The sequence below is a fragment of the Myodes glareolus genome, chromosome 26 (assembly GCF_982192425.1).
Source record: "Myodes glareolus chromosome 26, mMyoGla1.1, whole genome shotgun sequence".
Taxonomy (NCBI): domain Eukaryota; kingdom Metazoa; phylum Chordata; class Mammalia; order Rodentia; family Cricetidae; genus Myodes; species Myodes glareolus.
The window spans coordinates 43,966,351-43,990,170 of record NC_142051.1 but is presented as its reverse complement, the minus strand read 5'-3'; the positions used below and the strand labels follow the sequence as shown (position 1 = coordinate 43,990,170).

Sequence of the window (23,820 nt, the reverse complement as noted above, 5' to 3'; positions counted from 1 at the left end):
TTTCGTCCTGTTTGTTTATCTGCTCCAACTTCATTATGATAGTTTTTATCTTAGCACATTTTATCATTATCTCTTAGAAGCCTGTTGTTTTCTATGGGAGACAGAAAGGGAGTGGATCTGGAAGAGAGGGAGGAGATGGGAGGAGCCAGGAGAGAAGAGGAAAACATACTTAGCATATATTATGTGAGAAAAGAATCTATTTTCAATTAAAAAAAAACAAGAAAAAGAAAGTTGTTCTCTGATCTCCAACTTGACGTGTGTGTGTGTCACACACACTAAATAAAACATAATAAAAAAGTTGACAGGTACCTTGACAGTCACTGCTCATACTCAGTTGAGTGTTTCTTCGGCATGTAAGTACCGAGTCTGCCCCGCCTGGCACTCTAAGATGTTGTGACCCGCACACATCCAAGCCTGCCTCTCCATCAGCGCTGCCTAAACACAACCTTAGAAGGGAGGCTTGGAGAAAGAGGTCACAGAGGGTACCTGTGGCAGGTACCATCTACACTGGGTACGTTTAGTGTTGAGCAGCTTCATTAAGGCCAACTGAGCCTCCTCAGTCCCCATGGAAGAAAGCCAACTGCACTAGTCCGTCAGACATGCCCAACTTTTTGACATTAAGGCAGGATATCATCTATGGTTTGCTTTCCACACGTGTGCCGTTGGCACCTGTTCCTCCCAAATAAAGTTGTAAAACAAAACAAACAATAAAAATCCTCATGATGTTTTAAGTTCACGATTCTGTGGTAGGTCATTCGTAGCTACCCTTTGCCGTGGGACACCACAGGGTTGCGGCCCCAGGACAGACATGGTGAGAAACGAAGGAAGGGCTGGGTAAAAGAAAAAATGAACAATGTTGATTAAAATCTCACAACCATCACTAGACCATGCAGGAAACTCCAAGTAGAACTAAGAGCATCCCACTGAGATGAAGATGCTGGGTGTAACTCTTTACCAACACAGCCGTCATGGTACTGACCTGCCCACAATCACATGACTGGCATGGCCTTGGGTGGGACTGTACCTGACCCCTGTGAACCAAACAGTGGCCACGCACTGTGCCGGCTTCCATTTCAAGAGACTGCTACATATACAACTCTAAAGCAGGCAGAGAGGCTCACCATGGTCATTATTTACATGGTGCAAGAATTAATGAGGAACCCTCTTCCCTTCCCAGGATGCACCAGTGATATTTAGTGATATTTATCCAGTTATCAACTCACAGAAATGTGCTGAGACCAGAGAGGAGGAAGGACCTCGACTCTGTCTCCTGTGGGGGAGAAGGCCAATGTCAGAGCACATTTCTAGAAACAGAGAACAGCGTGAGGGTTAAACAACCACAGACCCAGCCTGGACAAATTTTGCTGTCCTCCACTTCCTGTTGGCCATATCTACCCAACATCAGCAGATATAAAATTACTCAGTGTCTGTCATTACAACGTTGATAAAACTCACAGAAAATCAGAATTATCAGATCTTTGGCAGACTCTGAATGGCTTTTCTCTTTAAACATGTCTAGGTTTCTTCTCCACCACTCTGTTAGGTGATGCTCCTTGCCCTGAAAGCCCAGACCATAGGCCTCAAGCAGATTTCAACTGGGTTTCAACTTCTGAGACAGGCCACCAACAAACAGGTCCTTCTCCCTGGCGATATACTTTCTTCCTTCTGACCTGCTCGTCTATTACAATCGGCATGGTTTTTAATCTTGGAAAGAGATCCCTATCTGCCCATGGTACCATTCCTTCCAGAAACCACTTCTCCTTTGACTTTGTTTCTGCCCAGGCTCACCGTCCACAGATTTCTCTTCCCCTGAGCACCCATCACGGTGTTCTCCTGGGCACCCATCACGGTGTTCCCCTGAGCACCCATCACGGTGCTCTCCTGGGACTTTCTCTTCATTAGCCATCCCTGGGTCAAAGTTCACGCTGGTCAGTAACGTTCACGGAGAGCCTAGCACTCCTATTCCTGCTGCATCGTTCTGGACAACCCTGCCCAGGAGAGGACTGCGTGCTGGTGATCACGAAGGAATTCTAGGCCTCCCACCCCCTACCTGGCTGACAGACGGGAGGCAAGGGAACTTCCCTAACCCCTGAAACAGGCATCCCCTCGTGGAAAACACCAATCTGCCCGTGGTAGAGTTAAATGCAGAGAGGGCTTTTCACGAGGCCAGCTCTGACCAAGTTCTAGAACAAAACAACGGAATCACAGAAACAATTCCTAGGGTTTGCTTGTGCCAGCAGCTTTCCCTCTTTCTCTTTCCCTCCATCCTCCTCCCTTCCTCCTCTCTCCTCTCCTTTCCTTCCTTCCTGCCTACCTGCATTCCTTCCTTCTGCCCTGTCTTCCTCCTTCCTCCCTGCCTCCCTTCTCTTTTCTTTCTTGTAGCAGTTAAGAGCACAAACTGTGAAGCCAAACTACTACATTTAGGTTCCACTTTCTTACTCTGTGACTGTGAGTGAGCAACCTGACAACCCTTGAAACCCGGTTTCTCCACCTGAAAAACAGGCATTATGCTCAAAACCCTTCTGGACTGTGAGAGAGAATTAGATATGATGAGGCATAGAAAGTGCTTTGCCGCCGTCATCTTTAAGGCATGGCCGGTTGAGATACCCTTTAGTTCCCTGCTGTCCTCTTCCCTGTTCAGTCCTTGGATCTCTTGGTATTCTGAAAAGAACACCACCTTCAAAAACCGGGAAAACAATTCTAACTTCCCTAACAATTGATGGGGTATACTCCAGAGCTACAGGCAAATTACTGAATTTCCTGGGCCTTGGTGTCCCTCCTATGAAAACCGTCTGCCCTGAGGTTGTTAAGATGTTTAGGGGAAACATCAGAGCTCCCTAAGCAGTGGTTGTGCCCCACTTGCCTGCTCCTCCCTGACAGGACAGCAGCCCTGCGAGAACAGGAAGGTGGTGGACGAAATGGGTTTAGCATCAGTGGCATGAGTGGTACATGGTAGGTGCTGGAAAGAGCCGGTGTCCATGTCTTGCTTAAGTATTCAGGACTTGACTCCATGAGATCTCAAGTCAAGCTTCCCAGGACGTGAGCAGAGGTTCCCTGTCCCTGTGGTATTAAGGTGGATTTCTGTGTTAAGAAAATGCCCACTGGCTCTGAATGTGTGCCAAACACCCTGGCAGGTGCCGCTCACTGTGCGGGCACAGCACAGGTAACAGGGATGATGTTTCAAGTCAACACCTGCAAGGACACTATCTTCCCTTCACACCCATGTGTCTGAAAACACCACGGGACGGAATGAGGAGCAAGGGACTCTGTTGTGGGAAACCAGCACCCTTGTCCCTGGTGACAGAGGTTTTTAACTGTATGCAGGTAGCTGGCTGCTCCTTCAGAGGGCTGGAGTTCAGTTCCCTGCACACATGGGAAGGCTGGCAAACAGCCTGTGGTTCCAGTTCTGGGGCATCCAAACCCTCTTCTGGTCTCTTCAGGATCTAGCATGCAAGAGGTAAACATAAACATACAGGCTCACACACATATATAATAAACAAATAAATCCCTAAAAAAAAAAAAAAACCCGCAGTGTCCTCCACTTTGATGTCATGACACTTGGGTACTCGCTTGCTGTGTAAGTCAGTGCGCGTGAATGAAGCCCTCCGAGCCTTGGTTTTACCAAGTGTCAAATGGCAACGGTAGCTTGTGCCAGGCCACAGGTTTAGAAGGCAGCATCACAAAAGACAAAACACAGTAGGAAAAGAAGTAGGTTCTTAAACTTGTTGTACATGGTGATGGGTTGTCTCAGAAATCACCACTACGGGGAAAACAAGAACGAGACTGTTTGCCAAGTCCTGTGACAGCTTTGTGGGCTTCTTCAGAAACCTTCGCACTCGCTCATAAAGTGGACACTTCAGCAGCCCCACACATCCTCTCTGGGCAAAGCCAGTTATCACTGCTCTAAGGCATGCCGCGTCAACACGGCCTGCCTGTCCTGCGATTACACACTTAACATGTAGTCCGTTTTAACGGCCAGGTTTTTATATTGAACCTCTTCCACGTGAAACCTCATCTGATATAAACAGGTATGAAGCCCTGAATGGTGTGTGTAAGATATTAGATTCAACAAGCAGGTGTAAGCTCTGGCAGTGATATGAGATGCAAGGCTCGCTGTGTGCTAAGGTGCCTTGTAGGAGAGACCACATGTAAGCATCCTTAGTCAACTGCTTCCTGACAGCACCAGGTCACAGTGCCCACGGGCAGCCAGGTCCCCATGACAGTGTACCCCAAAGAACTGCAGTATGAGCTACCTCCTCTAACAAGAACGTGGCAAGACTTGACCTCCAAAGAATCTAGTGAAGGACAAGAGCTAGGATATACAATCAGTCTTCCTTTCACGTATAGGTTTTAGTGGGTGAAGGATGCAGCTGGCTTTGAAATCGGGAAGCCAGGTCAGGATACTGTCTGGACAGTGGCGGTTAGGCCTAGGTGTGTTAGCTAGATCCTCTGAACCTCAGTGGCCTCATCTGTGAAATGGGGATAAATGATGCCATGAGTTCAATACGATCGGTAAGTGAGGAACTGTGCATAAGTATTTGACACAGGGTTGGGAAACTTTTATTCGCTATCCAATTTCAAAAGGAGACTTGTGTGAATAAGAAGAATCTGACAGTTTTGAAAATGTCTAGTCACCTGGCAATCCATTGCCAAAATGGTTCCTGCCTAGTTGCTTTCTTGCCTCTCTTCTTCCTTCCCTCTCTCTTCCTCTCTCTTTCTGTCCCTCCCTTTCCCTCCCCCCCATTTCCCCCCACTTCCTCCTTCCACATGCCTGTCTTCTGTACCTGCAGAGGTCCACACACATCCACACAGTGTCATCCTTGCTTGTTAGGGATCTCAGTGCCAGGAACTTTGAAAAGATCCCAGACCCCACAGAGTGCCTTGAACCAAGCCTCCCGCCTGCCCTGAGCTCTGCCTGACAAGTGTGGCAAGTGCTGCCCAGGGCCTCTGGGTGTGCACAGGGGCAAGTGTGTGCAGACAGCTCTCCTCACTTACAGCATTCCTCATCTGTGTCTGTGGGAAGCCAGGGATGAGAGTGCCCTGCAGCCTGGCCCGAGAAGCCCCATTCCTCAATCACAACAGTTTTCGGACTTACAAATGGACCCTTGATTAAAGGAAAGGCTTTTCTCCTTCCTTCCTTCCTTTCTTCCTTCCTTCCTTCCTTCCTTCCTTCCTTCCTTCCTTCCTCCTCCTCCCCCTTCCTCCTCTTCTTTTTTAATCTAAAAGCCTGACATTTGTAGAATGGTCCCCTACCCAAACCACAGCAACCTCACGAACGCTGCCCACTGAGTTGAAAATGAAAGCTCCCGGGACGGACGACCTTCTCATAGACGCTCAGCCCTCTAGAAGCCTCCAGGTTTCAATATCACTGACGGCTCCAAGCCCTCTGCAGTCCTTCCTCACAAGCTTATAAAACTTTCTCAGCCAGAGGTAGGTATATTCTATGGCGCTAAATCTTGCTTTCTGGAGAAACTGTTTTGTGTTTTGTGTTTGACAGAAGAGTCAACGAGTAAAGAGACAAAGCTCGGAGAGACAGAAAATTTACCCCAAATGCTCATTCCCTGGGGACAGTAGGAAACGGTCTGGTTTTCTTCTTTATCCTGTGGGGCAAAAGACTCTATGCAGACACTCGCTCTCCCTTCAGCCCAAATCGCTGCTGCAGAACTGAACTCACAACGTGAATGGGAAATATTTAATCAATCAATTCCATAATCAGTAAGTTCTGGAGATATATGCAATCCTAATTACTCCAAAACGAACATCGCTTCCTCCTGACCACGTAGATTCAGCACATAAACTATAAGGAGGTTGAGTGCATTAACACCCCACATTTAGCCCAATGGTCCTAAAAAAGATAATACGGAACTCAAAAAAAGTCACCTGTGATCACCTGTAAAATTATGAATTACATAATTCTAACATCCAAGGAAACACGTCGTTCTTCCAGAATCTAAGGTAAACCACAAGATTTGACAGAGGCTAAGACAAATCGACAATTTTCTCAACAAGATTCATTTGTGCCTCAAAATCAGATGCTGGTCTGAAAGTGTAATGAATAGTTATAATTATTCTTCTTGTCAATGACCTTGTCCAAAGTCAGCTCAAAGATCCAGTCATCTGCGTGGACTCAGGTTGCATTTTCCCACCTTGAGGGTCTCAGGCATCAGTGCTTATGAGATGGTAATTCTCTACTTGTACCAAGTAAATATCTGTTACATTACAGTCCCACTTAGCATCTAAGCAATGCTAATACGGCTGTGTGGTTAGAAGACAGGATCTAAAGCACTAACTAACCTTCTCTGGGCTGCAAACTATTCCCAGGGCTTCCTTGTGTCTTCACATTAACATGAGCGTAACAGAAGCCAATGTTTGTAGATTCTCGGTTCAATAATTATTGATTTGTACAGACAGATTATACTTTGGGGTTTTACTGAAGATTAAATAATCACAAAAGCAAAAGAGTGGGTCTGGAGAAATGGCTCATGAGCTAAGAGCACTGGCTACTCTCACAGAGGACCCAGGTTTAATTCCCAACACCCATGTGGTGGCTCACCACTGCCTATAACTCCGGTTTTAGGGATCTGATGCACTCTTCTGGCCTCACAGACACCAGGCATGCACATGATGCAAATACATACACACATGCAGACAAAATATTAATATACATATTTTTTCAAAACTCTATAAATAAATACAATTTAAAATGAAAGAATTTCTATTCTGATGGTCTGATACAGCACAACGGAAGCCACCTAATCTGCTAGCACAGGATACTGCTGTCCTAGTTACCTATATTTGGGCCAAAGTCAGGTGAAAGCACATAGCTGCGTTTCATCTTTTCTACTTTTTATGATCTCTCTTTCTAATTCTCTCACTTGTGTGTGTATGTGTCTGTCTGTCTGTCTGACTCCCTAGCTTTTAATAGCAAAAGCCATGATTTAGGTAAAAATCAAATTACCAAGACAGGAACAGAACAAATGGTCATTTTGTTCCCATATTCTATGTAATATATTATTTCGCATGTCTGTGCACACCGGGGAGATGGCTCAGATGGTAAGATTGCTTACTGTGCCATCAGAAGGGCCTGGGTTCAAATCCTGATAGATGCAGCCGCCCAGACCTGGGTTCAAATCCTGACAGATGCAGCCGCCCACGAGCTTGTTACCCTATTGCTGCGTGAGGTGGAGACGGGAGGGCTGCTGCAGCTTGTAAGCTGCTAGTCTAACTGGAGATCCAGTGAGAGACGTCTCAAGGAAGGAAAATGGTGAGAGAGCCGGGCACGCGAGGCCCTCCTCAGGCCTCTCTCGCATGGTATGTAGACAGACACACGCACTTGAAGATACATCACACATACAAACACTGCAGGGAGGGCACGAGAATTCAATCTTTTCTTTCCTTGATGAAATGACTTTGAAAGACTAGACTTACTGCTTCCTGGAAGCCACATAAAATGATTTCGTCTTTAAACAAGTGTGGTCTGTGAGCTGGAAGTGGAGAACCTAGAGAGGGGCACATCAGAGGCGCCTCATTCAGAGCCAGAAAAGTAGGAGGAGCTTCTGGGGGCTTCAGGCAGGGTGTCCAGAGCACATCTCCTCTACCCATCCCCAGATCTCTCCCCCAGGCCCCCAACTCCAGTCAGCAGCTGTTGCCTCTGCAATTATGTGTGCTCCACATCCGTTACACACTGAGGGACACAGGATGGAATCATGGCAAAGGAGACCACGAAGGGCCTTTTTATGTCGTGGGACAGGTATGGAAGCAAAGACGACATTTATTCCTCAATCTCAGCCTGTTTGAAGAGAAAGCCCTCCTGGCTTTACAATGGGGCCCAGACTAGAGCTAGATGGTAGAGCCCTTGCCCGGCAGCCTTGAGGTCCTGGGTTCCATCCCTACGACTGAAAATATTCTATTTAAGAAAGAAAATGGAAAGAGGTGATGTCTGGATAGCAAGCATCCTGACTTGATGAGGCTGTCTAAACCTCTCCAAGAACCCTGTCCTCATTTTCCAACTCGATACCAAGAACCGAGCTGAGGTGGGCCAGGACATTGCTAATAATATCGGGGTCAGGCATTGGCTGAGCAGTTTCTTGGGGCCACATGATAAAGTTAATAATATGCACAGCCTCGCTGGATTCTCACAGTAGCCCTAGGCATGGGCCAGCTTTGCAAACAAGAACACCGAGGCTTGGAGAAGGCATGTCACAGAACTAGAGACTGAAAGACAAGGATTGAAAATTTGGTCTATCTACAGACTCCAGATCCCATGTTCTTCCCACTACATCTTGTATATACCCGATGTCCCATTTTAACACGTCTGTGATTGACAACATACCTCCAAGGTACCACTTGTTAAGTTACCTAAAGACCATACGTGTCACCACCTGGTGTAACAGCACGTGTTTCCCTGGCCGACTCTGTGGTCTCTGTCTGTATGTGATAGATACAACTAGGGCATTGACAGAGACGAAACCATGCTCTCTAAACTTCAGATGGATCAAAAGACAAAGAAGCACATTTCTTATCCACAGTAAAGACTTCTTCCTTTCAATCCCTCCTTTTTCCAGCAGCAAATTAAATGTCATCTCCATGGTTTAAAGGGTTGCTGTGACATTTGGGGGAGAAATGACATTCTTTGCTTAGGCTCATGGTACATGTTTCATTCTCTGTCTATTCTGCCCATCGCCACCTTCTTCACAAGAGGAAGAGGAAGAGTTGGGACAGCTTTGTGCCTGGCGCACAGGGACAGACAACGGGTCACTGTAGGTTGTCTCTGGTACACTCTGCCGCCCCCTCACCATGCCCTTATCCATTGGATGAACGGACATTGCTTCAAACAGAATGGTAATAATGTACGCAGGAGATATTTTAGGGCCGGCAAGGAGATGGCTCAACTGATAGAGGCGTCTGGTGACCTGAGTTAGATCCCCAGAACACATATAAACGATGAAAGAGACAAGGGAACTCCCACAGAATTGTTCTCTGGCCTTCATGCATCCACAACAGTGCACAGACATCCCATCTCCCAAGAATAATAAAAAAAAATTAAAAATACATTTAAAATGCAATTAATAGGGTAGGGCCTGTTGGTTCGCACCTTTAAACCCAGAACTCAGGGGGCAAAGGCAGGTGGATCTCTGTGTGTTTAAGGTCAGCTTAGTCTACAAAGTGAGTTGTAAGCCAGTGAGGACTACACAGCGAGCTCCTGTCTCAAAATAAAACAAGATTTTATTTTTCGAGATTGGTTTTCTCTGTAGCTTTGGAGCCTGTCCTGGAGCTAGCTAGCTCTTGTAGACCAGGCTGTCCTGGAACTCATAGAGATCTGCCTGCCTCTGCCTCCTGAGTGCTGGGATTAAAGGCGTGCACCACCACTGCCTGACTAAAACAAGATTTTTTTCAAAGATACAAAAGTCCTGTTCCCCATCCACCATGGATACCTTCCCAGCCCCCAGTGCAAGCCTGGAACCACAGACAATACCTAAATGTAACTTTCTTTACTTTGCCTTCTGCATGCAAACCTATGTTAAAGTTTAATTACAAATTGGGCACAATGAGAGATTAGCAGCAATAAAGAGAAATAATCATAGCTACACAATGAACAGAGCTGTTTTAAACTTAGTTTTTCATGACAGTTTCCAGTTAGTATTTTTAGAAAGCAGTGGGCCCTGTGTGACAAACTCACATGGCAGAACCCCTGTGTCCCTGCCAAGCCAGCTTCTGGGACTCAGAAAGTCACTGAGCACCACTGTGTCGAGAGCCATTGTCTCACACCTCGTGGGCACAGCCCTTTTTCTGTGGGGTTTGGTGGGCGTTTCACCAATGGTGCATCTCACCATTCTCGTGAAGTGACAGGCCCTCTCGTCACTTCCACAACTGAGGATGCTTGCGCCCAAGAGAAAAGGGAGTCTTGGCAATGCAGAGACTTCAGGCCAGAGGCATGCAGCTTTTATGGCAGGGCTGACCACGGAAGCCTCGCGCGCCTATGGGGTTTGCCTGCATGCTTCTCGCCTGCTGAAATCTCCCGTTCGTTTATTTACTTGTATCAAGTCCACGTCCTAGAGAGGCAGAGGCACCATTTTTTCTTAAGCATTGCATCTAACCAAGTGTCAGACACGCCGGAGACACGTGGTTTTCTCGAATGAATGAATGAATGAATGCAAGATTGCCATATGTTTGAGGTCAATGTTCAACCACTATCGTGCAGCCGTGGTGATCACACAAACTACTCCTCTGTGCGTGCAGAACTCAGTTTCCCACAAGGGCACTTTCTCTCATCCAAAGAAAATGGTCCATGATTCTCCATGCCCCTACACTCACTTTTCTCCCTCCAAGGGAGTGCCAGAGCCACCTAAAGGCTGGATCCTACCCCGTTGCTTTGTTGTAAGACTATACAGTAGGCTGACCAAGATGGTGGGCCCGGAGAGGGAACAACCTTCCCTCACCAATGGCTTTCCTGTTCCTGCCACCAACAGCAGTAACCTCTTCTGTTTCGTCCTACACGGGGACTGCACAGAGTCCTGGTAAGGTTTAAGTGTCTGTTGGTGACATGCCTGGTATGGCCTTGACTCCTGTCTCACCTGACAACACCCTTGCCTCTGAATTCTAAGACGACTCTTACGTCCCTTACCTGACACTCCCAATGTACTGACAGTTTCTCTTGAAACACACACGCTAAAAACCTTGTCAGTGGGGTCCGTGGCATGGATGTCCCCGGGATCTGCCACCCGACTGAGACTGAGTGAACCCCAAAGGACTCTTTGCTATTACTTGAGACCTCCCAATAGTCAGTCTTGGAGTTCACTCTGTCTCACCGAAACCCTCGTCAAACTACAAGTCTCTAGGGAGAGGCGGGAGGGTGACAGCTGCGGCAGAGATGTTGCCCACCTTTTCCGTCCTGAAGAGTTTCGGGACCCCTAGAGGGGCAGCCGAAGAGGGTCCCAAGAGACCTGTAGAACATGTAGGGTGGGCAGTCAGGGGCCTGAGGAAGTGAAGCTCTGACCTCCCAGCATTCTGCTTTGTGATGTCATCGCTTTGTCAGTGGCCGCATGGAAGACAGGGTAGCTTACCTTAGAACCCACGGCCTGGCAACAGCGGGGACAGAAGGGGGCCATCTCCCTGCCTCCCTCGTGCGGGACTTGCGAGGACCCATTCCCCTGAAGCTACTCTACAGACAAGAGTGCCTGGTAGGTGTCACATGCTGTGTGTGTCACCAGACACACGAACGCAGGTCTGTCATTGAGCAGCACAGTGTTAGCTGGAACATAGCCATTTTCTTTCTTTTTGAGACAATGATTTGTAAATATCTGTGGCTGGTTGAGTATTTGGTATTTAGCCCAGGCTGGCCCCAGACCCCCAGTCATTCTCTTGACTATGCCTCCTGGAGTGCTGGAATGGCAGGGTAGACCATGCTCAAATATAGATATTTTTATAGCTACTCCGTATCTGTGGATGAGCCAACAGAGTCTCAAACAAATGGGAAGGGCTCCTTTGCCCAAGCAGTCACCAGGGAGTCAGAGATGCAAGAAAGGAACTAGTGGGGTTTTCTTTTCCTTCGATGGTGCATTTTGTTACACTGGCTTGCTGTGTGTTCCTCTCCGACATATGTCAGGCCCTTGCTGCTGCCTTCAACAGCTAGAAGCCCCCAACACTGAACACAGCTCCCGTAAAAATCTAGTGTCTTTTTGTAAATTCTCCCTGGAGTTGGGGAACTGGGGGGAGATGAGAATGCACCTTAGGCGGACATTAAGAAAGGACATTGAGAATCTTTTAAAACGATTCTTGACTATTGAATTCCCAAGTGACCCCCATGTGGTTTATAAGATCACCGCTTTGGGGAGACATAGTTCAAACAGTGCTAACAGTCTCACATACTGCTTCCTGGAACCCGCTGTCCCGGAAGAGGGCTAGGTCTAACTTGGAGAATCCCAGCCTGAGCTGTCTGTGTCTTTTCCAGGCAGAGACAGTCTGGGAAGGGCTTGGTTGACTTAAAGTGGAGTTACAAGTGGCTGCATCAGAAGGCTAACTCAAGTGCTTTGGCCGCGTGAGAAGTGTCAGGATACCCCCTCCAGCTCTTAGATGTCTGACCAGCCACTGAACCCGCCACCTTTTCAGATCCCATTTGAGGAGAGGGATGAGAAAATCCCTCCTGGGCGACCCACGGGTCGTGGGGAAGAAAAGCCAGAACCTTTCACGCTGGCTAGCCTGTGGCTCTTGAAGAGGCGGGCGTACTGCCCAGCTGGCGCCTCACTCAGGACCAGGAGGGAGGCTGGAAGAGGACCCGGAGAGGCGGGGTGGGAGCAAGGGTGCACAAGCCGGCTGAGAAAAGGTGTAGCCGCTGGAGAGAAATTAGAGACTTTGGCCCCTCTGGGAAGCAGGACGGTCCAGCACTCACACAGCGCCGGGGAGGCCCCAAACACTCCTCTCCCTCCTTGCTCTCGGCCCTTTGTTGTCCGCCTCTGGCTCCCGCTCATGCCCTCGGGTCCCCCGCCCCCCTGAAGTCACCCCAACTGCACTCATAATATTTTGCTTTGCGCCGGGTCTGTTTTCCACCACCAACTTCCAGCAGTCTCCATGGCGACGCGCTGGGGGTAGAGGGGGTGGGGGCGGCGGCGGCTGCTGTTCAGATCCCAGGCCCGAGCTGCGGAGCAGCCCTGGCTAACTTTTCCGGGTCTCTGGGTACCACGCTGGGAAAGTGCGCTATCCGGAGCCCGCCCTTGGATAATCTTGTAATCGCGAGCCCGCAGGCCCGTGGAGTCAAGCCTGTGTACTGCGGCCGCGTGGCCCAAGACTGCAATCACGGGTATCTGGAATCCCGGGACCACGCGACATTCATTTGACCCTGCTGCCAAGCTCAGATGCTAGCAGGTGGCAAGAGTGGGACCACGCAAGTCCACCTCTCCGACCACACACACACACCCACGTACGTCTGGGAGGGTGAGCCTGGCTTAGTACCGGAGCAAGGCTCAGATCTTTCGCTGCTTCCTGCTCTGAGCAAGGACCGGCTCTCCGGGCTACACAAGGAGGCTACTTTTACTTACCCAGAGCTTCTCCTGGGGGAAAAATGCAGGAGGTTCCAGGCCTATCTCTCTGGGGTAAAAACCTAAGACCCCAGAATGTCTCATCTTAGGGCACATGAAACGTGGCTGGACCTAGTACCGGGTCACCTTCCCTGCAGAACCAGGAGTCTTCCCACCAGTGGGCCCCGGGCATTCAGATCCGATCTGAGTTTTGGAGGCACAGGATGGGTGGGTGAGTGGGGGGAACTGGGCAGAGATAGAAGCTTCCAGTTGGAGCGCCAAAATGCACCTTTCTAACGAACCATCCCGTTTAACAAGAAATGACCCTTCTGACGCGTAGGCGACCAACCTACTTTGCACAAATTCTAGTTGGCTGAAAATTCTACCCATTTTCCTTGCTCATTATCGAATTTCTGAGTAAGGAGCAGCTGGACAGCGCTGCTCTGTGTAGGGGCATCTGGAATCATACCCAAAAGGTCACGAACAAGGAGCCACCTCCAGGGACCCTCCTAGTGAGGGCCAAATGGGCCTGAAAACCAACTTTGAGGCTGGGCGAGTTCAGCGCGCTGGCTCTAACCTGTCCCGACGCACCCGCACATCGATGGATCCTGAGCGCGCCGGCTGCCTTTGCAGTCCGGAGGAGCTGAGCGAAGCCGCCTGAGTCCCGTCCTAGAGGGGCTTTGCTTTGTGGTGTTGAGAAACAGAGCCGAGGATCCAGGAGGCGCGCGCCGGCTCCAGGGCTTCCCCCGACTGGGCCATTGTCTTGGCCCCACACTTGTAGTGTGTATTTGGGAAAAACTCAAGGAATATATTACCAGCTCGATGCGCGGAACAAAGGGGTGAGTTTCCGCAGGTCACGCTGAAGTGGGCCCAAAGCAGGCCACTAGAGCCCCGGCCCCAGCAAAACTGTTCTCCCATGCCCGAGGCACTCTGCGGGGATTTCCTTTTAAAAGACAGAGACAGTAGCTTCGACTTGCCGGCCCCTCTAAACATGGATGCTCCGGACTTCGCTCCAGCAAATGCTATGAGCCTGTTGTTTGAGCCCATTAAGAATGAAATTTCGTGTTTCTAGCCCAGCGCAACCTTACACCGGGGAACAGAATCGAACTACCTAGTGGAGAGCTGGGCTCCGCACGCCCTGGGAGGGGGAATGAACCTTTTACATAACAAGGGAAACTCAGAAGAAAGACTAATTGGATTAATTCTCTGTAAGGGAGGCGAAAGAAGGCTCCTGGATCGGACCTCGCCGCGCCGCACTTCGCTTGTCCAGAGTTTTGCATGTGAAATGTCACCTGGTGCGCCCGGAATGACTTCTCAATTGCTGCCGTTAACCAAAACTTTTGATTTTTGAGTTCAGGAGTGTGATCTAGAGTTGCCTCTTAGGTATGAGAGAAGAGTGGGAGCAGGGAGGCACTGGGGTTTTATAACTCACTTGGGGTGTTTGCAGTTGGGCTGGGGGTGGCTAGTCCCCCCCCCCAACCACCTAATAATCCGGGATTAAAAATAGAACCTATCCATAGTTCAACAGCACTCTGCACCAATCAAGGACTCTAGTCCTGTGGAGGGATCAACTAAAACCCAGCTGGGCGTGCCTGATTTGGGGTATGAGGAAGGCCCCGAGACCATGTAGGGACCCCGTGAAACTCCTCAGCCACTTATTCTATATAGATTTAATCTGGTTAAATACATTCACTTTTAATGTTGTAGTTCTTAGGTTTTCCTTGAGTTTAAAAAAATAATGAAGCAAAAGTTTGCTCTTCCCTATCTGGGACCAGTATTAGTGGGGTGTGGAGAAGACCACAGGGGGACCTGAAGGTCTGTGCAGGGCGGTGCACTCCCCAGGCAAGAACGCTTCTTGCCTCCTCCGAGCGTGCCTGCAGATTAAAGAAGGCTCAGTCTTTAACCACTCTCTGGGCTTACAGATGCCCTGGGGAACGTGAGAACTTGATTGCCTCAGAGACAGAAAAGTACCCTGGGTCCGCCGTCTCCGCCACCAGGTCTGCAATGTAGGCCAGGAGAGGCCTGGAACATTTCTCCCAGAAACGAAGAACGACGTCTGGGAAGATACCGAGATGGCTTGGCCCATCACGGTCTTTTTGCGACCTGCCTAGGGGTGGGTGGAGTGGGGGCCGAGCTGTCTGCAGTGTTTATTTGCAAGTAAGTTATGTGTGTCAGGGCACAGCTGCGGCCAGCAGGCACTTGTTGCTCGGTTGCGATGCCCTCACATTCTCCCGGGTTTCAATGAAACGGGGCCGGGCCGCCTCTGTCCAGGCTGCCTCCTTCACCCCCTAGAAACTCGAAAGCTGCGGCCCAGCAGGGATTAGAGCGGCTTGGTGGAGAGACCGGGCCTATGGGAGGAATTAAACTTTTGGAGAACTTCTACATGGAAATGACATAGTAAAAGTAATCTAGATTTAGAAGTGTGGCGGGTCCCCAAAGATGCTAGACATTGAAGCTCTGACAGACGGTTCGACTGGAGAACGCACGGAGAGACTGGGTATTTTCGTTGTACGAGATCCCGCGTCTTTCCTTCTTTAGTGAACCACGGCGACCCTAGAGCCCACTATACAACCCTCTAACCGAAGGGCAGTTCGCAGAACTCAATGCCAGAACTCCGGCCTCTACTAATGTTTTGTATTCGGCTCCCCCCCACCCCAACTAGGTTACAGCCTCCGTCTGGAGCGGCTAGTGGGTTGCCTCTTCACGCCTGGGCTCCCACCTCTCTCAGCCCAAAGTTACGAATGCCCCAGGACCACCGGGTTCGCCGCCGCCACTCCCTCCAGCTGCGCGGCTCCTGCAGCAAGAGCCTCCACCTCCCGCGCGGTGAAACGCTGTCGCCCTCCCCCGCCTTTGGAGCGTTCTCGGCCCTCACCCCAGATCCTGAGCACACCACTACCCTGCCCAAAGCCAGGGCAGCTGCGGGGCCCGGGAGGGGGAGGCTGACTCGCAAAGTTCCTGCAGGCAGCAGCACCTCGAGCTCGCCGCGAGCCAGAGAGCATCTTTATGCAACTTTATGCACAAGTGAAAGCGCGCTCCGCAGCGTGCGCGCACGCGCACACTCGCATTTACACGCACACACACACTTCCATGCATTCACTTACACATTTAGCGCTGGGCCGAAAACTTCTGCACTCCTTCTCACCTGGGATCTCACTGTCAAGTTAAGCCGCCTGAACTTTTTGCATATCTTTCTCAAGTCCCCCCTGTCCCTGCTCCTTTCCCCCCAGTATCTCCCCACCAAGTCCCACCAGGACTAACCTGTGGAATCCATGTCGGGTTCCTCCAGTAACCCACAATGCATGCTCTTCCCATGGACAGCACAGACGACCCCCAAAAGTCCTGATATTTGGGGATCCCCTGTGCTAGAGATGCCCAGGGAGGAAGGGAGGGAAGGAGGGAGGAAGAAATGAGTAACAAGAGAGAGAGGGAGACGATGGGCGAGAGGGCAAAAGGATAAAAGGGGAAAAGAAAGAATCAGGAGAAAGAAAAGAGAAGGAGGCAAAGAAGCGAGGGGAGGAAGGAAGCGAACTGGAGCAGAGGGAGAGAGCAAGCGAGCGAGGGGACACTCAGTAATCCAGTCGGGCAAAGCCAAAACCGTCAAAATGTTTGCGGATGTTTCATGGGAAAAAACATCATTTTATAGGAGCCCCGATGGGAGCAATGTCATTGATAGGCCAGCGGGCCTGATGAATGGCCGCTCGTCAGATGGGGCCGTGGCGAGGCGCACTGTGAAGCCCATTGTGGGCCTGTTTTGAATAAGAAAAGCCGCCTCCGAAAAGGGGGGCTCAGAGCGACGCAATCCCAGCCCTCCGACTTCCCCCTTCTATTATAGCATTAGCAACGTTTTTCTTATTTAAAGTTCCAGAGGCCTTCTCCAGCCTTAGCCCGGCACTCATTATAGGCGAAATCAAAATTGGCTTAGATCTGCCCCCCTCTCCAGCCCTCCCGCGCCCGGGCCCCGCGCGGTGCAGCCATGGATGGGGGGTGCAGAAGGTGTCGGAGCCCTATGAGTCGCCTGTGCGGCCACGAGTGGGCCCAACTCCTTTTTTCTCTCCCCTTGAGACACGTCCCATTTCCGTCCTGAGTTAGATTTTGAGCAGGGGCCCTGGAGCAATGCAGACAGAGTGTGTCTTGAGTTTCTTCCACGCAGATCCGCGGACATGCGTGGGAGTAGAGGGTCGGGAAGGAGAAACTGAAGCCTTAGGTTCCCATCTCCAGTCTGAGAGACAAGAAGGACGCTTGGCAGGGAGGGGTGAGGGGCTGGCTCGCCTCCTCCACAACTTTTGTACCCCTTGTCTCTCGCCCAACGGGTCTCTCTAGGTCTCCGTCCTTGCTGTCTCGGTCTCCGCTTCTCCTATGGCTGCCTGTCTCTTTGTCTCTCCCTAGGACTACGTTCCCCCGGTCTCTGGGACCCCCACCCCCACCCTACCCCCTTGCCTCTTCCCATAACCCTGTATGTCAGTCTGTCTGCGTCCGGGTCCCTCCCTCTTCCCATGTCCCCTGGCTCCCCCCTCCGCCACCCTCTTGGTCCCCCACAGTCCGCAGCGGAGTTGGTGAGAAGCCCCCGGCGTCCGAGTTGGGGACGCGGCTTTCCCAGGGACCCCTCCCCGGTGCAGATGAAAGTGAAGGAGGAGGGGGCCGGGGCTGGCGGACCGCAAGTTGGGGTGGGGGGGGGCTCCCGCCGCCCCGGGAAAGTGGCCGCTCGCGGGCCGGCCGCGCTGTGATTAGAATATGAATGGGCTCGGCGGGCGGAAGAGAAAGGCGGATTACCCCGCTGCTTTGACCATGGACAGAGGCAGCGCTGGCGGCTCAGGGGCGGATCGCCCGGGTCTCTCCTGCCGCGCCGGGTGCGCTTCTTGCCCGCGACCCCGGGCCTGCCCACCGCGGGCCTCCGGGAAGCCCCCGAGCCGCGCCGAGTGGGACAATGGTGGGAGGGGGCAAGGGACCAGCACGTGCCGCGTTAAGGTCACGGGGCGCAGGGAAGGGGCAGCTCCGAGTGCTGGGCTGAAGGCTCCGCTGAGTTCGAATCCCGGCTCTGAAAAGTCCATCGTTTTTTTTTTCTGGGCCTCAGTTTCATCGTCTGTGAAATGGGATAGCGAAGTTCCTTCCCGTTGTTCTCCCCAGGCCCTGACTAACCTCCGTGGGTAATTGCTCCTTCCTGCTCAGGCCTCTACTGAGTTCTAACCTGGGTTGTGTCCAGGGAATTTGGTCACAACCTCACACGCCGCCCTGCCGGGCCCAGAAGTCCTCCACCCACACTCACCCCCACCCTCAGCATACCCATTCCCGCTGTGGTGGTGGATGAAAGGCTTTGGCAGCCGAAGGGGTTGAGTAAGATCCCCTCGAACCCTCGTTGAGTTCGAAGTTAGAGCTCGAATGGTCGGGTCTGTCTCTGAAAGCCGCACTGGCCCTAGGATGAAATGCTAGGGTGTGCGTTGCAGGGTGCACTGGGTGATCCTGAGGATCCTGTCTCCAGGGAGGGGAGCTGCCCCACCGGGAGGGCGTAGGGTCCTCTGGGGAGCCCTCTAAAACCAACACTGGGGCAGAGATGTTCTGTAGGTCGGTGAGACTGTTACACAGCTGTTGCTAGCTAGATTACACTCATTATCCAGTGGAAGGGAGGGCGGGGCTGGGCTGGGCTGCCCCCACAAGGCAAGGGGGACAGAAAAGGTCTGCGAGGTCCGGACAGGCCTGGCCTGCGCTGGACAGGAACAACTCAGGGTGGCAACAGGGCCCTTCTCAACACTGGCCCGTCTGGCTTGGCCTGAGAGGGGAGAGGTTGGTTCTCTGAGCTACTGGAGTGAGGAGGGGAGACAAATGGCACCTATTAGGTTATGTCGCATGCCTGTTGCATGGTGGAGTGGGCAGATGTCAAACCGGGTATCACTGGGGAGGTGCCACTTGAGCTAAAAAAACAGTGCTATCTTTCCTTGGAAGTCAGATAAAAACTTGAAAGCAGTGCTGCCTACGGGGCTGCCCACAGCAGTGTCTGGGGCCATTCACTACACAGTAAGCACACAGCTGGGAAAGTGCCCTCCTGCCACTGCTGCCTAGGGGCTGCCCACACCAGTGTCTGGGGCCATTCACTACACAGTAAGCACACAGCTGGGAAAGTGCCCTCCTGCCACACAAAGGTTTCACTGAAGACTAGTGTCTACCACTTCCACCAACCTCAGGATGGCATCTCATTTAACCCCGCTACACAAGGAGCACACGCTGCCATCCCGCCTAGGGAGGACAACGGGAGGTCAGTGCACCCGGTCTGGGAAGCCCGAACGGCCATGATAACACCTATCACTACCCTCTAGAACACAGCACGGGAGAGCAGTGTGTGTGTGTGTGTGTGTGTGTGTGTGTGTGTGTGTGTGTGCAGATGCTGAGACACGGGGACGGGGGAGTATATATGATGAGACTGGAGGGAATGAGGGCCAAGCCAGAAGCTGAGTTAACCAGGCCAGGGCCTTGAGTTTTAAAGACAGAGGCGAAGGCCAGTAGGAGTGCCTGTCTGGTGTGTAAGGACTGAGCGTAGACCGGAGGATGGGTAAGGGAAGGTGCTCTCATTGGAGGACATTGCAAAGGAATGGGTCTTGCATCCGGGACTAGAAGTGCATTTTGGGAAGACCACAGTGACCAGCTGTGGTGGCCGGGAGGCACTGGCTGCTGGAGGGGCGGTGCCATGACAAGTACTTCCCGGCCTTGATGCTGACTAACTGTGGCCAGAAGAGAAGGGGGAGGAGCATGCATTAGCCAGGAGCTGCCCACCCCACTCAGGAAGATGGGCCAAGGAGGGGTGGGAGATGGCAGGAGGAGGCGGCAAAGGCAAGGCGGCCTGAAGTACCCATAAAACTTGCCAGTAGCTGGTGAACAGGCGGGCAGACCCAGGAAGACACGGACTGGGAAGGTTTTATGTAACACTGGTGGCTACAGCAGCCTCTGACAAGGCTTATTGTGTACCGTGGAAGTAAAGATGTGTAGGGGATGCTCTGGGTTCTGCTCCTGTGCTGCGGTCCCCACCCAGTCCCCGTCATTATAGGTATGATGTCATGGGGGACGGGTCTCTTACCTCCTACATCCTGGCCCCAGCCAGCCCGTGCTTCCTTACCTGCACTCAGGCGCTCTCTCCAGCACTGGATTCTTAGACTCCTGATTTGCCTTGTGAGCAGCCCCAAGCTGGTTATTGGTCCCACAATAAGAGATACATGTAAACGACTGGAACCTACCCAGCAGCCCAAAGAGCTCTCGGAGTCCCCAGGGAATCTGCAGACCCGTGAGCCAGACAAACATATGCTGTTACAAGCTTTGAGATACAGTCTTATCATAAGAAAGGGAAGACAGGGGTAACAGTTGGTCTATTACTCTTTGCCATGTTTAAGGGAATGAGAGAAATATTAATGACGGCTGAGGTTTATTGAGCACCACTATGAGTGAGCCGTCGTTTTAAGTGTTCAAATGAATTATATTCAATTATCGGAATAATCTGGATAGGTACCACGTTTATACCTGCCTTTACACAGGTCATAGAGAGGGTAAGTAACTTGCCTAAGATTACACAGCAAGAAGCTGGAGAGTTGCTGGGTGGGGGTGCACACCTTTAAACTCAGCACTTGGGAGGCAGAGGCAAGTGGATCTCTGTGAGTCCGAGGCCAGGTTTACAAAGTGAGTTTCAGGACTGTTACACAGAGGAACCCTATCTCAAAAAAAAAAAAAAAATAAATAATAGAAGGAAGGAAGGAAGAAGGAAGGAAAAAGTAAAAAAAAAAAGGGGGGGGTTCTGGAACTCAGTCAGCAGACTCTACCTACACCCACAGTGACTTCTTTCTATATCTCTGCTCCTCAAGGGTGCCACCTGCCCATGGCCCTCACCAGGAGAATCTTCTGCCTCTTCATCCCAGTCCCCCGTGGTCTAAGGTCCAGAGCCTGCCCTTCCTCACTGCTGATCACAGCGACTTTGAAGCGGGCACAAACCTGTAGTCCCAGCTACTTGGCGAATATCAGTCCGGGCAACTGAGTGAGTCTGTCTCAAAGCAAACAAGTAAAAGGAGAGCTGGGTTGTGGAGGGTTTGGAGCACTTTCTAGACCAGCTGTTCTCAACCTGTGGGTCGCAACCCCTTTGGGGGTCGAACAACCCTTTCTCAGGGGTCACCTACAACCATCAAAAAACACGGATATTTACATTACAATTCACAACAATAGCAAAATTGCAGTTATGAAGTAGCAGCAATGAAATAATTTATGTCTGGGGTCACCACATTATGAGGAACTGTATTAAAGGGTCACAGCATTAGGAAGGTAGAAAACCATTACTTTAGACCCTAGGTTCAACCCCCAACATTGCAAGTAAATAAATAGTAAATATTTTAAAATAATATACCCCATTCATATTCCCGACTGGAAGAGGAAGGAAAGAAGCAGGGAAGGGAGCCTTCTATCAGCATTTCCGGCTCATTTCTCTTTCTAGAACAGTGCATGTCTTGGTTATTTTCTTCTCAAAGGCATCCTCAAAGAGTGGCGCTTAATTTAGCCAATCACACAGACCCTTCAAACAAACTCGAGTTCTGTTGGTTAGAAAGAAGCATGCCGCCGGGTGGTGGGAGGCAGAGGCAGGCGGATCTCTGTGAGTTCGAGGCCAGCCTGGTCTACAGAGTGAGTTCCAGGACAATCAGCACAACACAGAGAAAATCTGACTCGGAAAACCACCCACCCACACAAAAAGAAGCAGATGTCGATACTGGATAAACAGAGTTGGACTCAGCTCCTCCCAGGAACATATTGAACATATATCTTTTCTCTCCCGTTCCACCCATTTCTCTTTTCTGGACTCTTCCATGAACATTTTAGCATTCACCAAGCATCTCCTATTTTAAAATCCTTCAGGCTGGTGAGATGACTTACTGGGTCAGAGCCCCTGCCACGACGCCCAGCTGCTGGAGACCGATCTTCAGAACCCACCTGGTGGAAGAGCTGACTCTTGTAAGTTGCCTTCCGGCCACCACACATGTGCCGTGCCGTGAGTGCCCTACCCACATCTCCCTCACACACAAAATAAACATGAAAATTATTTGAAAGGGAATTAAATGTTTCCTTTGTTCTCGTGTGACTTTCTTACTCACTAAACCAAATCTCCATTTCCTATCTGTCTCATGGTTGGGTTGGTAGTTTTTTGTTTTGTCAACCAGACACAAGGCAGAGTTAAGAAGAGGAAACCACGATTGAGAAAATGCATACATAAGATAGTCTGCAGGGTACGAGCACCTGCCACGACCTCGCAAGTCTGTGGGACATTTTCTTAATTAGTGATTGATGGGGAAGGGCCCAGGCCTATTGTAGGTGGGGCCATCCCTGGGCAAGCAGTCCTGGGTTCTATAGGAAAGCAGGCTGAGCAAGTCCTGAGGAGCAAGCCAGTGAGCAGCATCCTCCACGACCTCTGCATCATCAGCTCCTGCCTCCAGGTTGCCGCCTTCATGCAGGGCTGTGATGTGGCAGTGGGAGACGAGGTCAACCCATTCCTCCCCAAGTTACTTTTGATCAGGGTGTTTTATCATCGTTACAGAAACCCAGACACCACCCCTGAGACCCTTCTGCAAAGAGCGGTTTATGAACACACAGCCTACTCACCTCCGAGCCCGTTCCTTAGCAGCCTCGGCCTTGTCCTCCTTCCGTCCCTAAGAAATAAGAGCCCCAGTCATGGCTGTGCTGTCAAGTGTAGCTACCGATTTCCTCTCCGTTTCCCATTCACTTGTCCATCTCTGTGGATCATTCGCCCTCGCCTTGGTTCCGAGGCGCTCAGCTCTTCTTCTTCTCCTGCATCACCAGCTAACTGTCTCCTTCCTGGGACCACCCTTTCTGACTGATCCCCCAAACCTCTGGTTGTGGAGAGCCCAGCCTCCCAATCTCTGCATCCCTGACTACTCTCCTCCTCTGAGACCTTCTCCTCTGTGTTGTGGCCACCGCTTTGCATGGTCCCTGGGCTAGATAGCCTTTCTCCAGTGGGTATTCTCTCCCTTCTCCTTCCTTATTGGGGGCAGAGCTTGTCACCTCGTCCCCTGACCTTGGCATGTGACTTGTTCAGACTGTAAGAGAACAGGACATGAGAGCTTCTGCCCCACCTCAAGGATAGTAAGTTTCCATGGTTGTTGGTCCAAGGCAATCAAAGAACTCTTTAAAGTGGACTGGAACACATCGCCCTGCCTGAGATCAAGAGCAAGCAGCCTATAGCCTGAAGAAGCAATGCCCCAGACACCCCAGATTGCTGAAGAAAGCAAAGGGGCCACTGTGGCTTTGGGTGGCTTGCTCTATGGCATCCCTAGGCCCTCCTAGGTTAGGTTAGGGGTACCGTGGGGGAAGAACTCCTCAGTTTAGTCCAGGAAAATTATATGGTGACTCAAAACATGGTAGGGGTCTGGGATGGGAAGTAAAGGGGCAGAGTCGGGAAGGAGGATTGGATTATAAAGAGCGGGGCTTGCTTACAGCTGGATTACGATTGGGGTAAGGGATCATGTAAAAGTTCTGCGTTTTGAACTTCAAGAACAGGATAAATTGTGGTCCTGCTTACTAACTGGGGAACTCTTGGAACTATAGAGATAATCTTGGCTGCCAACTTGACACATCTGGGAAGGAGGACTTGTGGGCATGTCTCTGGGGTATTGTGTTCTTGAGTGTTAACTGATGGAGGAGGGCCCAGCCTACTGCAGGAGGTACTGTGCTTAGGCAGAGGCTCCGGGGTGTTTAAGAAAGCTAGCCGAGCAGGTAAGCACTGCTCTTCTCCTGGTGGCTGCTTGAAGCTCCTGGTCATGCCTGTAACTCCAGC

At 50.9% G+C, this 23,820-nt stretch overlaps 1 protein-coding gene and 1 long non-coding RNA gene across 4 annotated transcripts in view; one reads left to right on the top strand and one right to left on the bottom strand.

Moving 5' to 3' along the window:
- Positions 1-16,727, bottom strand: part of Rfx4 (regulatory factor X4) — a 137,725-nt gene extending 120,998 nt beyond the window's left edge. For 2 of the 3 annotated variants that reach the window (XM_048418667.3, XM_048418668.3), the window contains exon 1: positions 10,882-10,990. In XM_048418667.3, coding sequence (XP_048274624.1) covers positions 10,882-10,954 — 73 coding nt within the window. In that variant the 5' untranslated portion in view covers positions 10,955-10,990. Of the gene's footprint in view, positions 1-10,881; positions 10,991-16,271 lie in introns of those variants that run through there. The other variant, XM_048418669.3, reaches the window with a different exon arrangement.
- On the top strand, positions 11,053-22,078 carry LOC125389948 (uncharacterized). The gene is made up of 3 exons (XR_007228579.3): positions 11,053-11,180; positions 20,852-21,021; positions 21,888-22,078. It is a non-coding gene; the product is annotated as an uncharacterized LOC125389948 (long non-coding RNA).
- The last annotated feature ends 1,742 nt before the right edge of the window (positions 22,079-23,820 follow it).